We start from the raw sequence: 23,405 nt of genomic DNA, 5'->3' as shown, positions 1-23,405 counted from the left end.
AGTGACCATCATCAACAATCTCAGCCACCGACTCACAGGAGCCAGACATATCAGTTATGAACAGAATAATTACTGTGTCTTTCTGTCAGGCATCCCTGCTACACTGACAAACACTGCAGATCAGATGCTTTTGAAATTACCGCAGTCCATGCAAATGTTTCACAATTGGTCAACAAAGGCTGTAGGGATCAATGCTAAATAAATGAACAGCGCTAAGCTTGTAGGAGCTATGAATACTGGTGGAGTTAGTACTCAGCTCAGGTGGTGCTACCCAGTTCTGGTTTTAACTGTATATCCTATAGCTTAATATAGAATATTCTGCCCGGTAATCTTCTATTGGTCTGTGACCCCCAAGAAAAGGCTTTGCATCTGTAAATCAAAAATAACTGAGATACATTTAAAATTCTGTTTCCAATAAACAGACATAATGGTTAATTTCTATTAGATTTACAGTTTACAGATATACATGATAAAGAGGTGCACAGGAACAAGGACTGAAAGACGGGGAAGGTACAAATATCACTCACTGCACTGAGAGCCCTTATTGTCGGGGAGCGCATCTCCACAAATATGCAGCACACTGACACTGTAATAGTGCAGAGTATTCTCATGACATTCAAGGAAAGAGTTACAGTTAAGGCTGATTTTCTTGGAACAAAGAGGTAGTGTGACCAGAGATGGTGCAGCATAGGCCATCAAACGTGCGAGCTAAGGCCTCAGAGTCCATATAAACAGATCCAATGTTATAAAGGGATTGATATGAGTGCAAATAGCCCACTGTGGCACCTCATTGCCATTAAAGAGAACAATTATGAGTCTGAGCGTGTGAGACTTTGTGGGAGTTAACATGGCTCCATGGAGGAGAAAGTAGTTTGTCTGAGTCACTAAATCTGAAAGTATGTTGTATTTGAAGTTCATATTTAAGTTCAGTTGCGTTGCTGGACAATTGTGCATAGGCAGGAGGCCAAATTCGGATTGAGGTAGGCATGCAGTCTGGCAACATGTAACCCCTTTGTGACTTACAAATCTCCCAGACTGGAAGAGGGGGATTTGGAGATATGGTGACGTTTGGTGCTGCCTGATATAACGTTATGTATAATGAAAATGTCACTTACCCAGTGTACATCTGTTCGCGGCATCAGTCGCAGTAGATTCGCATGTTCTGCAATAGCTCGCCATCTGGTGTTGGGCCGGAGTGTTACAAGTTGTTTTTCTTCGAAGAAGTCTTTCGAGTCACGGGACCGAGTGACTCCTCCTTTTGTCTCCATTGCACATGGGCGTCGACTCCATCTTCGATTGTTTTTCCCCGCAGAGGGTGAGGTAGGAGTTGAATTGTAGTAATAGTGCCCATGCAATGGAGTGACTAAGTATGCACCTATTTAAGGTTGAGATGATACATATATAAATAATTGAAGGTAACTTCTAAACTGCTACAGGCTCCCGGGGAGGCGGGTGGGCACATGCGAATCTACTGCGACTGATGCCACGAACAGATGTACACTGGGTAAGTGACATTTTCAGTTCGATGGCATCTGTCGCTGTAGATACGCATGTTCTGCAATAGACTAGTAAGCAGTTATTTCCCCAAAAGCGGTGGATCAGCCTGTAGGAGTGGAAGTAGTCTGAAATAATGTCCTTAATACAGCTTGACCTACTGTGGCTTGTTGTGCGGATAACACGTCTACACAGTAGTGCTTGGTGAATGTGTGAGGCGTAGACCATGTGGCTGCCTTACATATTTCTTGCATTGGGATGTTTCCTAGAAAGGCCATGGTAGCACCTTTCTTTCTGGTTGAGTGTGCCCTTGGTGTAATGGGCAGCTGTCGTTTAGCTTTAAGGTAGCAGATTTGGATGCATTTAACTATCCATCTGGCTATACCTTGTTTTGAAATTGGGTTTCCTGCATGAGGTTTTTGAAATGCAATAAAGAGTTGTTTAGTCTTTCTGATGTTCTTTGTTCTGTCAATGTAATACATTAATGCTCTTTTGACATCTAATGTATGTAGTGCCCTTTCAGCTACGGTATCTGGCTGTGGAAAGAACACTGGAAGTTCCACTGTTTGATTTAGATGGAACGGTGAAATAACCTTTGGCAAAAATTTAGGATTGGTCCTTAGGACGACTTTCTTTTTGTGTAGTTGTATAAAAGGTTCCTGTATAGTAAACGCCTGAATCTCGCTTACTCTTCTCAGGGAAGTAATGGCGATGAGAAATGCCACCTTCCAGGTTAGGAACTGTATGTCGCAGGAGTGCATGGGTTCAAAAGGTGGACCCATAAGTCTAGTTAGGACAACATTTAGGTTCCATGAAGGAACAGGTAGTGTTCTTGGTGGTATAATTCTCCTAAGGCCCTCCATGAATGCTTTAATGACTGGTATTTTATATAGGGAAGTTGAATAGGTAGTTTGCAGTTATGCAGATATTGCTGCAAGGTGAATCTTAATGGAAGAGAAAGCTAGGTTAGATTTTTGTAAGTGAAGCAAGTAACCCACTACATGTTCTGGAGTTGTGTGTAATGGTTGTATTTGATTAATATGGCAGTAGCAAACAAACCTCTTCCATTTACTTGCATAGCAGTGCCTGGTGGATGGCCTTCTTGCTTGTTTTATGACTTCCATACATTCTTGGGTAAGTTGTAAGTGCCCGAATTCTAGGATTTCAGGAGCCAGATTGCTAGATTCAGCGATGCTGGATCTGGGTGTCTGATATTTTGGTTGTGCTGTGTCAACAGATCTGGCCTGTTGGGCAATTTGATGCAGGGTACCACTGATAGGTCTAGCAGCGTTGTGTACCAGGGTTGCCTTGCCCAAGTTGGTGCTATCAATATGAGTTTGAGTTTGCTTTGACTGAGTTTGTTTACCAGGTAAGGAAGGAGAGGGAGAGGAGGAAAAGCGTAAGCAAATATCCCTGACCAGTTCATCCATAGGGCATTGCCTTGGGATTGTTTGTGTGGGTATCTGGATGCGAAGTTTTGGCATTTTGCGTTCTCCCTTGTCGCAAACAAGTCTATCTGAGGTGTTCCCCAGAGTTTGAAATAAGTGTTCAGTATTTGGGGGTGAATTTCCCATTCGTGGACCTGTTGGTGATCTCGAGAGAGATTGTCTGCGAGTTGATTTTGTATCCCTGGTATAAACTGTGCAATTAGGCGAATTTGGTTGTGAATTGCCCAATGCCAAATTTTTTGTGCTAGTAGGCTTAACTGCGTGGAGTGCGTCCCTCCCTGCTTGTTTAGATAATACATTGTTGTCATGTTGTCTGTTTTGACGAGAATGTATTTGTGAACTATTATTGGTTGGAAAGCTTTTAGTGCTTGAAAAACTGCTAGAAGTTCTAGGTGATTGATATGCAGTTTTGTTTGATGTACGTTCCATTGTCCTTGTATGCTGTGTTGATCGAGGTGTGCTCCCCACCCTGTCATGGAAGCATCTGTTGTTATTACGTATTGTGGCACTGGGTCTTGGAAAGGCCGCCCCTTGTTTAAATTTATGTTGTTCCACCACAGAAGCGAGAGGTAAGTTTGGCGGTCTATTAACACCAGATCTAGGAGGTGACCCTGTGCTTGAGACCACTGTGATGCTAGGCATTGTTGTAAGGGCCTCATGTGCAGTCTTGCGTTTGGGACAATGGCTATGCATGATGACATCATGCCTAGGAGTTGTAATACCATCTTTGCCTGTATCTTTTGTGTTGGATACATGCGTTGTATGATGGTGTTGAAATTTTGAATTCTTTGTGGACTTGGAGTGGCTACTCCTTTTGATGTGTTTATTATGGCTCCCAGGTATTGTTGTACCTTGCGTGGCAGAATTTTGGATTTTGTGAAATTGACGGTGAACCCTAGTTTGAAGAGGGTTTGTATGATATGATTTGTGTGATTTGAGCACTGTATTAACGAATGGGCTTTGATTAGCCAGTCGTCTAGATATGGGAACACATGTATTTGCTGCCTTCTTATGTGTGCTGCGACTACTGCTAGACATTTGGTAAAGACTCTTGGTGCGGTTGTTAATCCGAAAGGCAGTACCTTGAATTGGTAATGTATTCCTTTGAATACAAACCTTAGGTATTTCCTGTGCGATGGGTGTATTGGTATATGGAAATAAGCATCCTTGAGGTCTAAAGTTGCCATGTAGTCGTGCAGTTTTAGCAATGGCAATACTTCTTGTAGTGTGACCATGTGGAAGTGGTCTGATTTGATGAAAGTGTTCACTACTCTGAGGTCTAGGATTGGTCTCAGCGTTTTGTCCTTCTTTGGTATCAGAAAGTACAGTGAGTAAACTCCTGTGTTTATTTGTGTGTTTGGCACTAATTCGATTGCATTCTTTTGCAATAGTGCCTGCACTTCTATCTCCAGGAGATTGGAATGGTGTGTTGTTAAATTTTGTGCTTTTGGTGGTATGTTTGGAGGGAATTGTAGAAATTCTATGCAATAACCATGTTGGATAATTGCTAGAACCCAAGTGTCTGTAGTGATTTCCTCCCATGCTTTGTAATAATGACCTATTCTTCCCCCCACTGGTGTTGTGTGGAGGGGGTGAGTGACATGTGAGTCATTGTTTAGTAGTAGGGGTTTTGGGGCTTTGAAATCTCCCTCTATTTCTAGGGAATTGCCCTCCTCTATATTGTCCCCGAAAACCTCCTCTATACTGTCCCTGGTAAGTGGACGGTGTTGCTTGTGAGGTGCTGGCTTGTGTGCTTTGACCCCGAAACCCCCCTCGAAAGGGCGTTTTACGGAATGTGCTGTAATTCCCTCTGCTCTGCGGGGAGTAGAGTGCGCCCATGGCTTTGGCAGTGTCCGTATCTTTTTTGAGTTTCTCAATCGCTGTGTCCACTTCTGGACCGAACAGTTCTTTTTCATTAAAAGGCATATTGAGAACTGCTTGTTGAATCTCTGGTTTAAATCCAGACGTTCGGAGCCATGCATGCCTTCTGATAGTTACAGATGTATTAATTGTCCGTGCAGCTGTATCTGCAGCGTCCATGGAGGAACGTATCTGGTTGTTGGAGATGGTCTGTCCCTCCTCAACCACTTGTTTTGCCCTATTTTGGAAGTCTTTGGGCAGATGTTCAATGAGATGTTGCATCTCGTCCCAGTGGGCTCTGTCATAGCGCGCAAGTAGTGCCTGGGAGTTCGCGATGCGCCACTGGTTTGCAGCTTGTGCTGCGACTCTCTTACCAGCTGCATCGAACTTGCGGCTTTCTTTATCTGGGGGTGGTGCATCTCCAGATGTGTGAGAGTTGGCCCTTTTCCTAGCTGCTCCTACAACAACAGAGTCTGGTGGCAGCTGTGTTGTGATGAAAACCGGGTCCGTAGGAGGCGGTTTATACTTTTTTTCCACCCTTGGTGTGATTGCCCTACTTTTGACTGGGTCCTTAAATATGTCTTTTGCGTGCCGGAGCATACCAGGGAGCATAGGCAGGCTTTGGTAGGAGCTGTGGGTGGAGGAGAGTGTGTTGAACAAGAAATCATCCTCGACCTGTTCTGAGTGGAGGCTTACGTTGTGAAATTGTGCTGCTCTAGCCACCACCTGAGAGTACGCGGTGCTGTCTTCTGGTGGAGATGGTTTTGTAGGGTATGCCTCCGGGCTGTTATCTGACACTGGGGCGTCGTATAGGTCCCATGCGTCCTGATCTTGGTCACCCTGGCTCATGGTGGTGTGAGCTGGGGAGTGTGATGGCGTTTGTGCTGGTGAAACGTTAATCACGGGCGGAGGAGAGGGTGGTGGTGTAACTCTTTTCACCACTTTTGGTTGTGGTGCTTGTTCCGTCTGGAACTCCAACCTTCTCTTTCTCCTAATGGGGGGAAGGGTGCTTATTTTTCCTGTCCCCTGCTGAATGAAGATACGCTTTTGCGTATGGTCCACATCAGTTGCTTGTAGCTCTTCCTCAAACCTATGCTTTTGCATTTGGGAGGTTAGCGAGTGCTCTTCTGTATAAGAGCCTGAAGCCGGGTCGCTTGCAGTTTGTTTAGGCATCGAAACTTTGTCTGCGTGTTTTTTCGGCTCCGAGGTGACTTTTTTCCTTTTCGGGGCCGAAACCTCTCGGCGTCGATCTGTTTCGGTGCCGCTGTCTCGGCGTCGAGCCGTGTCCACACCGGCATCTCGGTGTCGAGGCTTGTCTCCAGCACTTTCTCAGTCCCGAGAAGGCTGCGTGCCGGTGTCTCGACCGGAGTCGGACGATCTCGGCACTGTTTGGGCCTTTTTCGGTGCCGACGGTCGGTCAACGAATTTATGGGTCGAGCCATGGCCTGGTGGCAGTGGCGTCCCCTGGGCCTTGTAAATGTTTCTTTGTGTGGTTTTCGACGTCTTACTCACGGTTTGTGTATCGTCGAATCCTTCGGAGTCTGAGTCTTGGATCGAGAAGGTACCTTCCTCTTCTTGTTCCTCGAACTCCCGTTGGGCTGTCGGTGCGGACGCCATTTGAAGTCTTCTGGCTCGACGGTCTCGGAGTGTTTTTCGGGACCGGAACGCACGACAGGCTTCGCAGGTGTCTTCGCTGTGCTCAGGTGACAGGCACAGGTTGCAGACCAAGTGTTGGTCTGTGTAGGGGTATTTATTGTGGCATTTGGGGCAGAAACGGAACGGGGTCCGTTCCATCGGCGTTCTTCAGCACGCGGTCGGGCCGACCAGGCCCCGACGGAGGATCGAAAAACTACCCCGAAGGGCACCGGAGCTCTTCGATCTTCGATGCGGTGTGGAATCTAAGTACGCCGATCCCGAACGCAACAATACCGACGAAAATCTTCCGAAATTAACTATTTTTTCCGTTCCGAAACTCGGAGCGACAGGAACACGTCCGAACCCGATGGCGGAAAAAAAAACAATCGAAGATGGAGTCGACGCCCATGCGCAATGGAGACAAAAGGAGGAGTCACTCGGTCCCGTGACTCGAAAGACTTCTTCGAAGAAAAACAACTTGTAACACTCCGGCCCAACACCAGATGGCGAGCTATTGCAGAACATGCGTATCTACAGCGACAGATGCCATCGAACATATGCTTTTGATAATCACATAGTGACTTTGGATTTAGCAGTATAACTTTTTTAACAGTAATCAAGAGGTCATAAGATGGTCAGTTTCACTAATATATCATATACATGCAACATTAATACAAAGGTTAAACTCTGCTTCACATATTGAGTCAAGGAACCACCGGGCACACTGTAACCAGAAATGTGTAGTGCTATGTCCATTGGAGGAAAAATAGGAAAAATCTAGAAAAGTAGTCTGTGTTTTTTTTTTATGGAGTTAGTTTTTCCATCATTTGCTCAGTTTTCCCCTTTTCGGCAGGAGCCATCAAAGTTGCTGTTATCAGTTCATTGGGGAGGCATCAGTTTCCTCTTACTGGTATTTGACTACTCTGTCTGCAAATTAATGGCAAGAGTTGATAGCTGGCCCTTTCTCCCCAGTCATGTGGAGACTGCCTGAGAGAGAGCTCTTTGTGGTACAGGTACTGTTTGTTTTTTACTGGCTGGAGCTGGAAGTACCAGCACCATTCAGAATTTCGGAACTTCAGAACAGGGAGACTGCACCTCTTCGGATACACCATTCACCTGTCAATAGGTGCAACTTGGCTGTGTGAAGCTGCCAGCTAAAAGGGGAGATAGCTGCAGGAATTCAGTTGTGTATGCCTTTATAATTGGTCATTAAGTTGAAGGTGTCTAAAAACAGTATTTCAGGGCCAAAATGGTGGAGTTTTACTTTGTTCTATATCAAGTCAAGATATGGAACTATAACTAAACAAACTCTGCACAAGCCTTTTGGAATGGTCCAGTCGTTAGACAGCATTGCAGACAGACTACAACAAACCCATTACTTGATTCCAAGATCCCACTTGCAACAAAGAAATGTGCTCAGGTGGAAACACTCTGGAAAATACAGTTCCAGGAAATATACGACTGTCTCTCCAACACATCTACCACAATATAACTAAACTGAATTGGCAGGCGAAAGGGGGACTAAAGAGCCAAGGGTAAAGACAGTGATGTAACCAAAGTGTTATGTAAAGTAAACTTACACCCACAACTGTTCAGCAAATTACAGATATTATTTTTTCACTGTACAGAAATCTCAAGTGAGCATGTGCATAATGATAACACTTTGAAGATTTTGGGAGAGAAAGGACATAGTGGTATTTGGGGAGCAGGGCAACTGGGCAGACCCATTTATCAAACTGAACTGCAATCATCCGACCTACACAAATCAAGGCAGAAACATCCTAACGTAATTGGCATTACAGAGACACTTGCAGTTGATTATTTCTGTAAGATAAACGAAAAGAGCCTGCGGCAGGGGAGTCGAGTGTCGACCGATTGGTTATGTGTGAAGATGAAGGCTCCATTAAATACAGGCAACCTTTACCCTAGTGCGGGCAACAAATAAACCTTCCCCCCATAAAATTGACCTCCTCCCAGATGAGGGAAGATGGTCAGGGTCAAAGCTGACACAAGACTATCAGTCTCTTGTCTGTTTTCTATCAGTTTAAGTCTGGAGACATCTGAAGCCCAAAGAACATTCTAGAACAAATTAAGTCACTAAGACATTATAGAAAGAAGTGGGGGAAAGTCTAAGTGTGGAGCAATGGTTCTAATTATCACATGAAGCACATATAGAAAATAATTCTCAATCATATGGGTATTTAGCTTTAGCTACTAATATTAAATCAACCTTAAGTGGCAATTTAATTTGAAAGATTTGGAAGCTGCTAAGGTTCAAAACACACTATTCTAGTAAAACATTCTGTTTGGCTACCTAACAAAAAGGTATTTTAAAGGCCGAAATGAGTAAGAATAGCATTCTCTGGACTTGCTGGAAGACTTACAGAATTGGATGCATCACAACACACAACACACAGTAAAGATCTGGCTAGAGGTGTTTTCTCCAGCTTGTGCTGGTGACCTTAATCCTTTTCTGAACCCTGAGCCTCAATATTCATGTTTCCTTTCCTCTATAGAGGTGGAACCAAGTTCACCGATTGAAGGACAAAGATGTTCCTGCTCTTCCATTTCCGTTTGAAATAACATCTGTCTGCCAGAAGGCCTGATGAGACTTCTCTTATTTGAAGGAAAGAGACATTGCAAAATCTGAAGAAGCCTTTCTCTCCAAGTGGGGAAAGCAGATGCACCTTGGAGGAGTGGGATTTTTCTTTTGCTCTGGGGGTACATGAGTAGCTTGGCTCTTGGGTGGAAAGGGGGTGGGTGATGAGCGCGGGGGCATGCAGCGAGACAGAGAGCAAGAGAGAAAGAGGAATTCCTGGTCAGACTCAGTTCTGCCATTTTTTGGAACACTGGGCAAAACAATCTGGGCTCAACGTAGCAATAAATGAGCTTTGAAAAAGAAGAACTGGAACACAGGGTTGTAAATGACAAAAAGAAAATATGAAAGGACTATGGCTGGATTCAGGTAGGTACTTTTGACAAGCATAGCAGAGAATGTTCTAAAAAATTGATATTACCACTCTCAACGCAAACAGTTGAGAGTCAGAGGAGGGACCACAACATGCATGGAAGAATTCTTATCTCCCTAGCGAAAGAATGAGGAGTCAAATCATTAAATCTCTGAACCTGGAAAACCTGTTCTAGGGCCAGCCTTTGGCTGACTCAGAATGGAAATACGTTTTACTGCAAGAATCTGTGGCAACATGTCCAACAAGAATTCTTGAAGGTTTTGGTAAAAGTTGTGATCCCTGGAGATAAGAACATTAAGCCAAGCTTACCTGATCAAAATGCACCATTTCTGGCTATATTTTGCTGGGTTATCCTACTCAGAACATTTGAGCACATAGCTTGAGGCTACCATGGGACTGTAAAACAATTTACCTGGCCTAATTGAGTCAGCTTGGCAACAGTCTCCAGGCGTGTACTAAAGCTTTCAGAACTCCTAAAAACTTTTTAAGTATGAAGGTGAGATTTTTGACCCCTACCCAATCTGCTTCACTGCTGATTGACTATGAAGAATGCCAAACACCCGACTCTTCAGAAAACTTGAACAGTGCAAACCTGTATCTGACCTTTCTCTATTACTGGTTAGGCTCATACAGTGCCTAGGAATGGGTAAAGAGCACACCACTGATTTACACTACATTTGTAGCTCTTATTGCTTTCTATGCAACATTTTAAAAATAATTTTAGAACCCTTGAGCCTTACTTCCTATGTTATTTGCTTTCATGTAATCATTACATTTTATTCAACTAGATTGTTTTGTGAATTTTTACATTTTTAGTTCTTAACTGAAATGTTGTTTTGGTGTTGCTGTTCAAGAATAAAACGCAGTTTCTCAAAGGATGCCTTGCTGCTTGTATCAAGCAACTAAGGGTAGGCTGGGGATTCTGTACAGAACTAGGTTACGTGACTACCTTTAGTGCCTTTCCACTGTTTGTAAAAGCCAAAAGTGGAGAAAATATCTGGCACTGGAGCGATCTGACACCTTGGCAGTCAAAGGGTAAGAAAAAAATATTTTGTTTTCACTTTGTGGGATCTCTGTTGAAGCTCACATGAAGAGGGAGAAGAGCAGGGGGGTGGAATGGGGAGCAGAAAGAGTGAGACAGACAGAGAGTGCAAGAGAAACAGAAACAGAGACGGGGATCCCGTAAATAAAACCGGTCCACAGCAATGACTTTGGAGTCACAATCAATTAAAATAGTTTTGAAAATTTGTGAACTAGAAGCTCTACAAATATCAATCATAGGGGGGTGTTTCTCATCAGAGCAACAATGGTTACTTTCTTAATAGTCGAATGAGACCTAAGCCCTCTGGACGGGGTCTGTTCTTTCTGGTGAAAGGTTTATGATACAACAAATACTTATTGGGCCATGGTTTGCTTTAACAATGATAAACCATGTACGAATATCCACATAGAGGCCATGCATATATGTTTGATCTTATCTAGATAACTAGATATGTTTTAATATAATGATTAAAAGGCACTTCTAAGTCAGAGAAAACTGATTTGGAAAGAAACTGTAATCGAAACCTTTGTAAATACTGCTGTGAAAATCAAAAAGTAACTAAAGAAAATGGAATGACTCATAAAAGAAACCTTGTTGTGATATCAAAGTCTGTAAGGTTCCTTGGTACAAAGAGCCTGAAGCTCAATTAGCTTTATAGATGAGGCTATAGCCAGTAAGAAAGCAACATTCCAAAGACAATGCTAAAGATCTGCTTTGCACATAAGATCAAATGCTGAAACTATTCACTCTGAATGAAATATAATTGATTGCCAAGGAAGGGATGGGCTCCTTACAAGTTGAAAAAAACTCAGATCTCCTAGGATACCTTTAATCAGAGAAGCAATAAAAAATATGCCAATTGAGGCTATTTTAGTATGTGATAATGGTAGCCTAATGCACTTTAAGCATGAAACATGCAAACTAGATTTAGCCCAGTAAGGAAGTGAAGTTATTTTGCTTTCTTCCTTGCAATTTCGCTTAACTGAATCTCCCCGGACCCCATAAGCAGAAATTTCTTCACTTAAAAAAATTAAAATATATTGTAGAAGGGCTCTTTGCTTCCTTTGGGATGTTCAAGGAGTTTCAGGAGTCTATAATATAAATACTCAAGAGTGAGGTAGTCAGACTCAGTGATGGAAGTTTGAAATGAGGGATCTTGCCTGATATCCGAAAGAGCAGTTATAGCATGTAAAAAAGCATCCCCGAGAGGACAGACAGTCAACTCTCTGACCACCTAGAGTGCCACAAACTACTGGATGACTCACAATCAGAATTCCGAAACAAAGACAGCACCCAAAAAGCCCTCATCAGTGGAACAAACAACATATGCACCATCCTCGATCATGGACAGACCACCGCCCTCACTCTCTCCGCAGCTTTCAATGCCGTCTTCACCACACACTCACTGAGAGACTACATACAGAGCGAGTACAAGGACCAGCACTCAATGGATGGCTTCCTTCCTCTCTCGAAGAACACAATGAGTCAGGCTCACACCGTTCTCTCAGAACCCAAGGATCACATCTGCAGAGTCCCACCGGGATCAAACCTCAGCCCCCCACTTTTTAAGATATACATTACTCCTCTGGCTATCGTCATCAGAGTCCACAGAATGAACATCATCTCCTTCGCTGATGACACCCAGCTACCTCTTCCCCGTCAGACAACATTATATCCACCAAGACAGACTTCAAACAATGCATGACCAGTGTGGCCAATTGGATGAAAGAGAACTGCCTCAAGCTCAACACTGACATAACGTAAGTGCTGATCTTTGAGAATAAGAGCTCACTATGGGACTCCACCTGGTGGCACGTGGAAGTCGGACCCACGCCCACCCCAACCGACCACGCTAAGAACCTAGGCTTCATCCCGGACACTAACCTAACCATGAAGTCCTGAGTCAATGCTGTCATCTCTGCTTGCTTCCACATTCTCCACATGCTTCAAGTAGCTCCTACTGGACAGCAGACGTACCATCATGCAGGCTCTAATCACAAGCAGATTGGGCTACGGCAATGCACTCGACGTCGGCTTCCCAACCCATTTTCTTCACAGTCTTTAACCCATACAAAATGCCGCCAGAAGACTCATCGTCGACCTCCCGCAATGATCCCACACACCAATTTACAGAGAGCTCCACTGGCGTCCAACACCGGACCTGCATACCTCAATCAGCGGCCTTACTTACACCAACCCACCAGACAACTTTGCTCAGCATCACTCGCAAACACACCCTTCATCCCCAGAAGCAGAGAAGGAGGTGGATCATTTTCCTACCAAGCAGCCAAATCCTGGAACAGCCTCCCCCACTATATGTGGGCCCCCTTCTCACTTCGTGAATTCCACAAGAAGCTGAAGACCTGGCTTTTCAATTAGCCTTCTTGAGGGACCATTAAGCCTGCCTCCGGCCCAGCCTTACCACACTCCTACTCAGTGCCTGCATACTCTCACGTGAGACAAGCAGCGCTCCACAAACTCACCATACATTACATAAATCACCAGTCAGGAGGCACCTCTTGACCTCAACTAATAATACTGGTTCAGGGCAATCAGAATCATCTTGGCTTTTGAATATAGAGGTCAACTTCAACAGGACACAGATTGGTTGTAAAGCATAAAGAAATGTTCTTAACTGGCCTAGCAAAATGGTATTCTCTTTGGATCAAGGCTGTGGTAAAAAGGGCGCATAGCTTTGCAAGGTAGTACTTTCTCCTGTGGTGAAGAGGTCTATGTCTGAGGGCCCTCCATACTGAAGACCTTATGGAAGTCCTTGGCCCGATTTAGATCTTGGCAGGGGGGTTACTCTTTTGGGATTTAGATTTCGGCAGACGGGATTTCTGTCATCGTTGTGACGGAGTAAACCCTCCGCCGAGATCTAAATCAGACTCCTAGTCTTTTAGCGCTCATTCATGCTGCTCCTGCAGATGCCTGCTAAAATGGTTGCTTTCAAGTCTGCAGGTGTGGGAGATGGATCACGAGGCAAAGTATACTAAAAGTAAGAGCCAGTTTCAGACCACCTGAATACCTCAGTGCCTGGTGCCTACTTGTTTTTTCAAGTAATACATTGTGACTATATTATCTGCCTGGAAAATATTATTTTTTGCTTGAAAGAATGTTATTAGAAATAGATGATTTTTCTTCTAGAGACCAATTTCCTTGGGTCGTCACAGTATTCAAATACACTCCCCACCCCTTGAGATTGGAGGCAGTGACTAATGGTTGGTCCATTGTGGCTGCTGGAATAGGATGCCCTCAATGTTTTTCATTTTATGCTACCAATGAAGAGCTTGAGCAATGCAAGACTGGAGAGAAATCTTGTTCAAATATATGGAACATTTTTTCTATTGGTCCTGTAGGCATTCCTAGTGATGCCTTGCATGACGTATGGCGGCTGAAATCTGTGTTTCCGATATTCACCCTGTCTTTGTCTTGTTGCTCCCTCAAGCCATAAAGAATGATCAGAAAAGTATATTGCTATAGCTAAAATATAAAGCTAATCATTATTTTTGTCATAAAACAAGCATTGGCAGATTCAACAGGTCTCAGGTTAGAGACCTGTTGGATCTGCTAATGTGTTTCCTTCAAGCTGTGCAGCATCTAAACAGCTGCTGTACAGCATGAAGTAAAGTTACAAAAAAAGCAATAAAACAATCAGGATGACGCAACTGCTGGTCCGTGTCATTTTGTAGATGCACATGTTCAGCATGCATGCACCTAATAAAACAACACAGCCAAGTGGCCATGTCAGTGATTTTTTTTTTTTAAATGCTTACTCTGGTCTGGGTAGCAGGACCGGGAGGGTGGGAGGCTGCCACGCAGGGAGGGGATGTGGAGAAGCGCATGAATGAAAGAGAATGGCATGGGGGAGAGCTGAGGCACAAAGAAGCACAAGGACAAACAGGAGGGGAGAAGTATGCCAAGAAACAAGAGCAACAAGGGGAAGGCACAAGAACACATGGGAGGGAGAGGTGAGGCCAGAAGTATATGGGTGAGAGAGCAAGGCAGGGTAGGGGGGAGAAGACAGATGTATGAGTGAGACAGCTCAAAAAGACAATTCCTTCGAGTGCTTCAACAAAAAGAAAACAGTAACTCCCAAAACAAGCATTTGCAATGCAACGGGTCTCGTGTTTGCTCATGTTAGAGCTGATCGCGTTGTAAACTCCTAACCCGACTTTACATCTATCGGCAAAAGTGCTTTTATGTATGTAACCCGAAAAAGTGAAATTAACTGTGTAAAGCGCTCGACTTCTGCCAAGCAAAATCGCGCTAGGAAAACAGAGAAAAAGTAGTCCACGATCCGACAGAAAACAGCGAGCCTGGCATGTTTTCTGTACTTGGTCGCTGCGCTCGAGGAGGGCTAAGCACCGGAAAAGGCATGACGTGTGCATGCCTTCCACTAATGAAAGCAAGCAGATTTTACTAGGCAAGCCGATGAACCAATGAAACACACTGACGTGACGTCGACAGGGCTCCGAGCCCTTTTCTAATAACTAAAGCATCTTGCTGCGATACGCATACGCGAGCGCATGCAACGCAGGCTCGACCCTAAAAAAACTAAATTAGGAAGGGCACAAGTTCTTTCGCCATGCACTAGGAAAGGTCCAAACACAAAAAGAAGTGAAGTCAGCACACTGTAACAAATGAGAAGCAGGCAAATGAGAATGACAATGAAGCCAATGGTAAGCAATTGATAGACTCTAAACTATCAAAATGTCTGTGCCGTCTCAGACGAGAAGTAAAAAGAAAATAAAACCTGGTACCTACTAGGTCAAATGAGCCACTAAACGGTCATGGTTGAACTGAAGATTATGAATCTGGGAAAAGCTTAAAAACCATAAAATGGTAACAGACATATTCAGTATGTCTTTGTATAAAGTCCACTGCCTACCAAAAATCTTCCGAATGAAAGAACCTGCTACTAAAGTCAATTATTTAAGTTAGTGAGAAGAATTGTATGTGTGCCACGAGCTGCACTTTATGGTTACTCATTGCCTTTGCTGGAAACCTGTAATTCACAGTATAATGAAGCTTTCTTTAGTTGTTTTAAATATGAGCATTATTATGATAAATAGTTTCCCAAAAGGTAAACAAAATGCATGTTATTAGTCACTAACCAAACTATTGTTGTTAATGCAGATAATTTTTAGACAAGGCAAAGCAGTAAAAGGAAAACAAATTGTATGTAAGCAAGCTTACCTCTTGACTGTCCTTTTTGCTTTCTGCCTGTAAAATAACGGACCTGAAAACAAAGCACAATCATGTAAAGTCTTTATTTTTAAATTTTGATCTAAATTCTAATTTTCATAGAGCAACTGACATCAGCATGACACTTTTCCACTGCCCAAGAAATACAATAAAGGGCTAAATAATTTAGGTCTGTTTTGTAAAAGTCACTATGTAATTAGAAGATGGGAACAGTAAGGGAGCCGCCATGACTTATCATAAAAGGATAGCTGAGAAATACATGAGTTATTTCCCGTTCTTTATGTTAACAGTTTAAAGAACAGCAGTCAGTAGATGTTCTCTTGGGGTCAATTTACAAGACAATGGTTTTACAAACTTTCTACCAGAATGTTATAACATTTAAAAAATAAACAGTCCAACATGTGTCAACGGTATAATTTTTTATCGAAAAAAACGTGTTATGTTTAATATTGGTATTGCCAGTACATAAAGCACTCACTAGAAGGCAGAAGAAAAAATAAAACTTCAATACAAACTTTTTGCCATCAAAGGATGTAATCTGAAAGCAGTAGCGTCGATCTTCGCTATCCACAGCCATCACTGAGCAGTTGTCAATATCCATGACAAGTCCTCCTGCCACATCACCTCTTGACTGGCTCATCAGATTACCTCCCTGGGTGAAGTAGTACTGCCTCTCCCACGACGATGACACCAGTCCTGTCTTACTGAAAGATAATAAAGAAAAGAGATTTTTTGAATTTTCTACCATGCTCATTATTCCTTATCGAACATAAATAACACAAAATGTCCTCCAGAGCGTCATTTTAAAGAACAATCAGAGGACATTCATTTTACACACAACTATTTTGCATCATAAGTAAAATACAAATAATGTGGAATCTCTTCCCTTATGGGTTGGGTGGATGCAGACGTCATTGTCCTGGGAGGTGATCTGAATTTGATACATCATCAGATTGACACTATCAGTACTCACATGTCCAGCAAACCCCAGTCCCACGCCGCCCTCCTTGACATCACTAATACTTACATGATGCATGACCCTTTGCGTTCCCTGCACCCGACATCTGCGAACTACACGTTTTATTCCTCGCCACATAACATTTGGACGCGTCTTGATTATTGGCTCATCTCCGCCATGGGAGTGCCTTGGATACTGGACAGCACACACTTATCTCGTAGCTTGTCAGATCGCTGCCTGGTCAGCTTGGCGCTACGGTTTCCATATGGGGGAGGTTTACAACGCATGTGGCATTTGCCGAATGAGGCACTGCATGACCCAGTCTTTCGTTCTGAGCTCCATGCCGCTGTAGAAGAGTATTTTTTCATTGATGTTGGAACGGTTGATACACAAGCCAACCTCTGGGAAGCCTTCAAAGTGTGTATGTATATATATATGTATATATGTGTGTGGAGTTTGTATTTCTAAGCATGCTGGTATCTTACGCAACATTTGATTTCAATTAGCAAGACTTGAGTCAAACCTACGAGATCTTGACTGTGCGGATACGGCACACAAGACCCCTCCACAACTGCATTGTCATATATCCCTTATGATGGACTTTCACAAGCTCGCGGAGAGAGAGGTGATACTTGGGCAGATACGCCACAGCCAGACGTTATGGGGAGCGACCCGGCCCCGGCCACATCCCGGCATGGCTGCTCTGCCTGAACCACTCTAAGGGGCACATTCCTCCGCTACATTCCCCCTCTGGACATAATATCTCCACTAATGCTGATAATGGCAGACCTCCTACAATACTACACGTCTTAACTCCTCTCGCACCACAGAGGATCTGGAGACACTCGAGAATGACCTGGAGGAAGTGCCCATGACCTGGCTCACCACCGAGCAACAACAGTTTCTCAATAAATCTATTACAACTGATGAAGCTTTTCAAGCTACTGATTCCCTCTATGGGTGTTAGGCTCCCGGCTTAGATGGCCTCGGAGGTGCTTTTTATAAGGCTCAAACAGCTTCTGATGCCCCATGTTAACCTATACACTGAATCCCTTGAAAAGAGACATCTGCCCCCTAGCTTACACGAAGCAGGGATCATGTTCCTTCCTACACTGGGCAAAGACCCCTGCTCTTGCTCCTCCTATTGCCCAATCTCCATATTTAATTTTGTGGATTCTTTTCACAGTCGTCAATAAAACCTCCCCTAAGGTTTCTGCAGCAGCAGTGTTATTAGACGCAGAAAGAATGTTCAACTCCCTTGAGTGGCCTTTTTTTGAGGGCGGTCCTGAATAAAATCAGTCTTCCCCGCACGTTTACAGCTCTGGAACCACTCCTCTATTCGGATCCTATGGATGGGGTGTGGTTAAACGCCTCCCTGTCTGACCCCTTTACTATTTTACCAGGTGGACCAGAGAGGGCAGTCCTCTAGCTCCTTTACTTTTTATTCTTGCCATGGACCCCCTGGCTCACCATCTTCAGGAGCGTCATCTCCATGAAGGCTTGCAACTCTCCTGTGGTCCTCTTTTGCATTCCATGTATGCAGACTTGTGTTGCTTTTTGTCCGCCAGCCTGCCGAGAATCTCCCTCCATTGATTAGTGAAGTCAGGTGGTACAGAAAGTTTTCTGGCCTTTGAATAAACTTTGCCAAGTCGGAAATATTTCCTCTAACCGAAGGTACCATCCCGGCTTCCATGGCCTACCCACTCACTTGGAGCACCAACTCTTGTTAAATATCTGGGTATTCATTTCCACAGGGACAAAGACCAGCTAATTAGACTTAATTATGGCTCTATGATTGATAAACTCTCCACCCAAGTAAATGTCTGGATCAAGCTTCCACTCTCCATGGCTGGCCGGATAGCCATCTTAAAAATGTTCGTTCTCCCTCGACTCCTTTACCTTTTTTTCAATATTTCTCTTCCCCTGCCATAATGTTTTTTTGCCACCCTTCGTGGTCTATTTCTGACATTGATCTGGGCTGGTCGACATTCCCACATTCACTGTGACATCCTGACCCTTCCCTATGGGCGTGGCAGTGTTGGGGTTCCCGATCCATTGTTTTATTACCTGACCGCACAATGCCAGTATACACACCTCTAGTATCATCCAGATGCCTGGATCCCTTACTTAAAACCGCAGAGAGACCAGCTATGTGGGCTCCCCTTCTCTACCATCCTCCCTGCGGGGATTCACTTTGGGTGGGGCTTCTTTATTCTCCCCATATCCCACTGATTGACAACCTCTGGCTCCAGCTCACCCGAGAGAAGTTGGTGTAACACTTTTTACAGCGTCATCGCCTCCACATAGTGGAAGATGTTTTTCCAGATGGCCACGGTCTTGCTCATTCTGATGATGTTAAATTTCATAATGCTTCCTAGATGGACCGTTTCTTACTTACAATCCTACATCATACTCTATGCTCCAAAGTGTCCTCCTACCCATTAGTTCCCGAAGAGTTCCCGCCCTTGACCTTTCTCATTACAAACTCCGAGGGCGATCACTTAGTTTCTCGTCTATCGCTCCTTCATTGCCCTCACCCCTGAGACCACCCTCAGGATGCGGGCAGCATGGGAAACCGACCTGGGGGCCCCCAACCGACCTGGGGGGCCCCCATTATTGTTGTTCCCAAACCAAGCTAATCTCTGTAAAACACAGGCATAAACTATTACATTTTAAATTTCTACACCGTTCGTATCTCAACCTTCTTGCCTGTGTCAATCCCACGTACTTCCCAATGCCCTAAATGTCCAACCTTGGATGCTGCCTTCGCCCACCTCACTTGGGCGTGCCTTTTAATCACTCAGTTTTGGTCCTCCGCATTTTCTCTCCTCTCTGCCATGATCGGTGTCACTCTCGAGCCTACACCACTGATTGCCCGCTTGGGCTACATATATGACATCCCACTGGGCACTCAACGATTTGCATCCATTGCTCTATTACTCGCAAAAAGTGAGATAGCTCTTCATTGGGGCAGCAGGAATATACCTAAGAGCTCTGCTTGGCTGGAGAATTTGTCATCCTGCAAACAAATCAGTGACGACTATGCCCAGTTACATCTGCTTACTTCCCGACCCAAAGATATCTGGTCTCCTCTGCAAGACTATCTTTTTACCCTAGAATCCGATGCTGCAGATTGTTTTATTGTCTGGCAGCATGATCTGCCTTAATGACCATGTTCCTAACTAGTTCCACTGATGTCTGATATGTATAAAAACATGAAATGTCTGGCCTTATTATGCTCTCGTCTTCCTCCTTCTCACCTCGACTGTATTTGTTTTTTTCCTTCCTTTTTTTCTCTTTCCCTTGTTGTACTATTTGAAAACTGCTAAATAAAACGTAAAAAAATAATAATGTGAAACCTCCACTGTAAGGAGGAAGGAGTGTGGGATGCCAGTGTTGTGCACAGTGTTGCATGTGTCAAACTACTGGGTCAATATTCTGGATACTTTTTTCTCAGAGTAAGCGACTAAGAGTGGTCTGTAGGCCACCAAAAAAGGTGGGAGGGATGGAGATCTTGAGAGCACAACAGGAACACGACCTAAGCTCCTGGTGGGGAATTACACAGATAACTACCGACGTGTACAAGATTAAGCAAAGACTGTCCCAAGTTTTCCTGACCGAGTGCCAGGATTACAATTACAACATAAAACTATGATAAAAGTATTTTCACCTTTATAGTAAAGTTCTGAAATCATAATCACAGACATCAGCAGAGAGAAGTGCCATTCACTTACTTGCGCGTATTCAGATAACCAGCTTTTCTTGTTAAATTCCGGTTGACGGGAAGTTTGGTAGGGTCTGGATCAGGTAAATATAATGGGTCACTGGCTACTTCTAAGTCTTCTATAGTTTGCTGCATGGTTTCAAGGTCACCATCCATTTCTCTGCGCACACTACAGAACAAAATATAAGGTGTCTCTATCACTAATTTAGTACAAACGTGTGCAATAGCGCAAATGCTCCATTTTCAGTTTTGATATATGCATCCATTTGATGTCTGGATGTTATGTTTCTTAACACTCAGGAATATTTTAAATTGCAAGTATACTTACACAGCACATTTCTTTATTAAAACAAAACGTTGTAATTTAACCTAAGATTCAAAAACGCATAGGATTTCAAGCAAATGAGCCACAGAATTTTACAATATCTAGGCATAAAAGCACAAGGCCATATTACATGTTTTTACTCATTTCAAAATCCTTCTTTTCTAGTTTACATTTAAAAAATGCACAGGGTAAAACAAACTACACATGAAACACCACAGACTAATACAGGCGATCAACAGGCACAACATATACAAACGCACAAAAGTAAACAAATGAATAATAATGCGACCTAAAACATATTTTGGCATAGCTCGATCTTATACCGCAGTTCTTGTGACTAAGAGCAAATACTGTCAAACTTATGCAGAATAACTTTTTTCTTTAAAACACAACTTCCTAGTTTGCAGCTCTGTTTGTTTCTAAGTTTTTCTTTTGGTTTCTTGCAGCGAATAACTTGATCATGTAACTAAACCCATAATCTTCCAGGGCACGGTTGCCTTCGTAGATTTTGTAATTTTTAATGGACGCTAAGTAACAGTGAATAATTCATTATTATAGTATACAACTACTTTTCCGCCTACAGGTAGGTCGGAGGGTTTAATGTGAAAAAGCTTTATTAAGGGTTGCTTGTCCGAATTGTGCTTCTTTCCTGGCTTGTATATCAAGACAGTAGTGTTTTGTGAATATGTGAAGAGACGAACATGTTACTAGCAGATGTCAACTAATGGTATATGAGCCAAACAATCTGTTACGGCTCCCTTTTTACAGGTGACAGGTTTCTCAGTGAGTAACTGAAAGTCTGTGTTTTGAATTAACTCAAGTGTTGGGATGGAATAGTCCCCTGTATGGTGATGAACTTGCACTCCTGCCCGGACTGTCCCAGCTTCAGCGATTACTGGACCCTTAATACTGATTTTTCTTCATGGGGAAACACGGATCATGTGTGTGCCCCATGACACAGTCCTGTCGCACAGACTGTGGTCTTGTTAGACTCCGGGTGAGCACAAAGAGTTACCCTGGTAATGGTAAAGGGCTACTGCCCTCACCACGAGTTAAGAAGCATGAGCGCAGTGGTCACAGCATACCATTTAGGCAAAATGGCACTCAACAAGTTCTGCTGCTGTGTGCATAACTCGTTCATGACAACATGTAAAGATGTAATGCTGTGCAGCGAGTATGTGATTGCATCTGCGTACTGTAATGTATGCGTGCCTAGGTGTGGTAGAGAACATGGAGGCCTCTGGGTTCCATACTCGACCTCCATGGCCATTAAAAGGGATGTGGAGGTGGAAGAGCCAGAAGACCCTGTGAGGAGGCGGTGAGTGCCCGGAGTGAGTGAGATCCAGTGGGGATGTTATTCAGCTGAGCCCTGAAGCATAGTGTGAATTTCCAGTCCTTGTCGAGGCACCACACTGATCAGGCTGTCTGCTCATGTGTCGCTATTTGCAACCCTACATGAGAGGTGGGTTGGTGGGTGGGGGCACTAAGGAGTAAGGGTTGTTGCCCTGGTGCATCACTATGGTTGAAGAGGGCGTCACCCTGTGCAGTTGTGTTACGTGGAGATCCTGTGTGCCATTGTTTGCGATCTCCGTGTGCCAGGTGAAAGCCTCAGTGAACAGTAAGTGCTGATGTGGTGAAGTGATGCAAGTGAAGAGGGCCATCATCCTATACAATATTGGGACCTGGAGAGGCTGTTGCCTTGTATGTCGCTGCTTGTGGCCCTCGCATGCCAGGAGGGGGCTGCAGTGACGAGAGAGAGGGACATGGCTCTTAAGCAGCAATCAACATTTAAGCGTAGCAAGATACGGTCCTTGAAAGCAGAGCATCGAATAAACAAACGGAACACTGAAGCATATGAGACCTGCTGCCGGACTCAGGAAAACTAACTGACTGATCGAAGGAGCACAGCGGACACCTTCCGCCTCACTCACAGCATCTACACTTCTTTTCAGGATTGGTCGGGACGCTTGTACAAGCCTTGGTTTCTGTATCAAAACTCTAGGGTTGAGACTAATTACTGGGCCACCAGGTCCCTGGAGGAACTTGCTCTGACTAAAGTGCTATGGCGCTGAGGTACTTTGAATTTTAGAAAGCCATTGTGGAACTTAGAAGACCTGTAATCATTAGCAGAGCCTAGACTAAATGCCACCTGACATAAATGGGGAATAACCACAGTCCTTAGACAGGGAAGTGAGACTCAGGATCTTAACTAGACAACATAGAGTGCCTGTCTTTGTGTACCTTCAAGTATTACCATAATGTATATTAGCAGCAACTGCTTCCATCTCATAAAGTACATTTTTAAGTCAAGTCCAATATTAGAGAAAGCCCCTTACCTCTGAATACTTTTACACCCAAATATGAAACACAATTTATTACCCTCCCACATTTAATCCTGTAGTTGTCCCTTTAAACAGTAGCTAGTTAATGGGATAATTGCTAATTTTTTGCATTTCATTTTATTAGCTCATACTTTTCCATGTCTGTTCAACAACTGAAAGAGATCTTCCTTGTATTCTCTGGCTGGGGCCTAAGGCCCCCTTTGACGCCCTCCCCCCAAACATTGTGCACATGTAAAGGGCACATATGCCTTCATGGCACTTTAAAAACTGTTTTTTCAATGCATTTTTTAAAATTGCACATGGTTACCACCAACTTGGAGTTGCATTTCCTGAATGCCCAGTACGCATCTAGGAAATGCATGATACATGTACATAGGTAATCGCAAATAGGTATTCCCTA

The 23,405-nt window shown here is 43.8% G+C and overlaps 1 protein-coding gene across 2 annotated transcripts in view; it reads right to left on the bottom strand.

Annotated features, from left to right (window-relative positions):
* Positions 1–23,405, bottom strand: part of APPL1 (adaptor protein, phosphotyrosine interacting with PH domain and leucine zipper 1) — a 221,717-nt gene that overhangs the window by 93,056 nt on the left and 105,256 nt on the right. For both annotated transcript variants that reach the window (XM_069206469.1, XM_069206468.1), the window contains 3 exons: positions 20,349–20,507; positions 16,172–16,360; positions 15,648–15,690 (listed from right to left, as the gene is read on the bottom strand). In XM_069206469.1, the coding sequence (XP_069062570.1) occupies positions 15,648–15,690; positions 16,172–16,360; positions 20,349–20,507 (391 nt within the window). The remainder of the gene's footprint in view (positions 1–15,647; positions 15,691–16,171; positions 16,361–20,348; positions 20,508–23,405) is intronic.

The sequence above is a fragment of the Pleurodeles waltl genome, chromosome 9 (genome assembly GCF_031143425.1).
Source record: "Pleurodeles waltl isolate 20211129_DDA chromosome 9, aPleWal1.hap1.20221129, whole genome shotgun sequence".
NCBI classification, from domain to species: domain Eukaryota; kingdom Metazoa; phylum Chordata; class Amphibia; order Caudata; family Salamandridae; genus Pleurodeles; species Pleurodeles waltl.
This window is presented reverse-complemented; position numbering and strand designations above follow the sequence as displayed.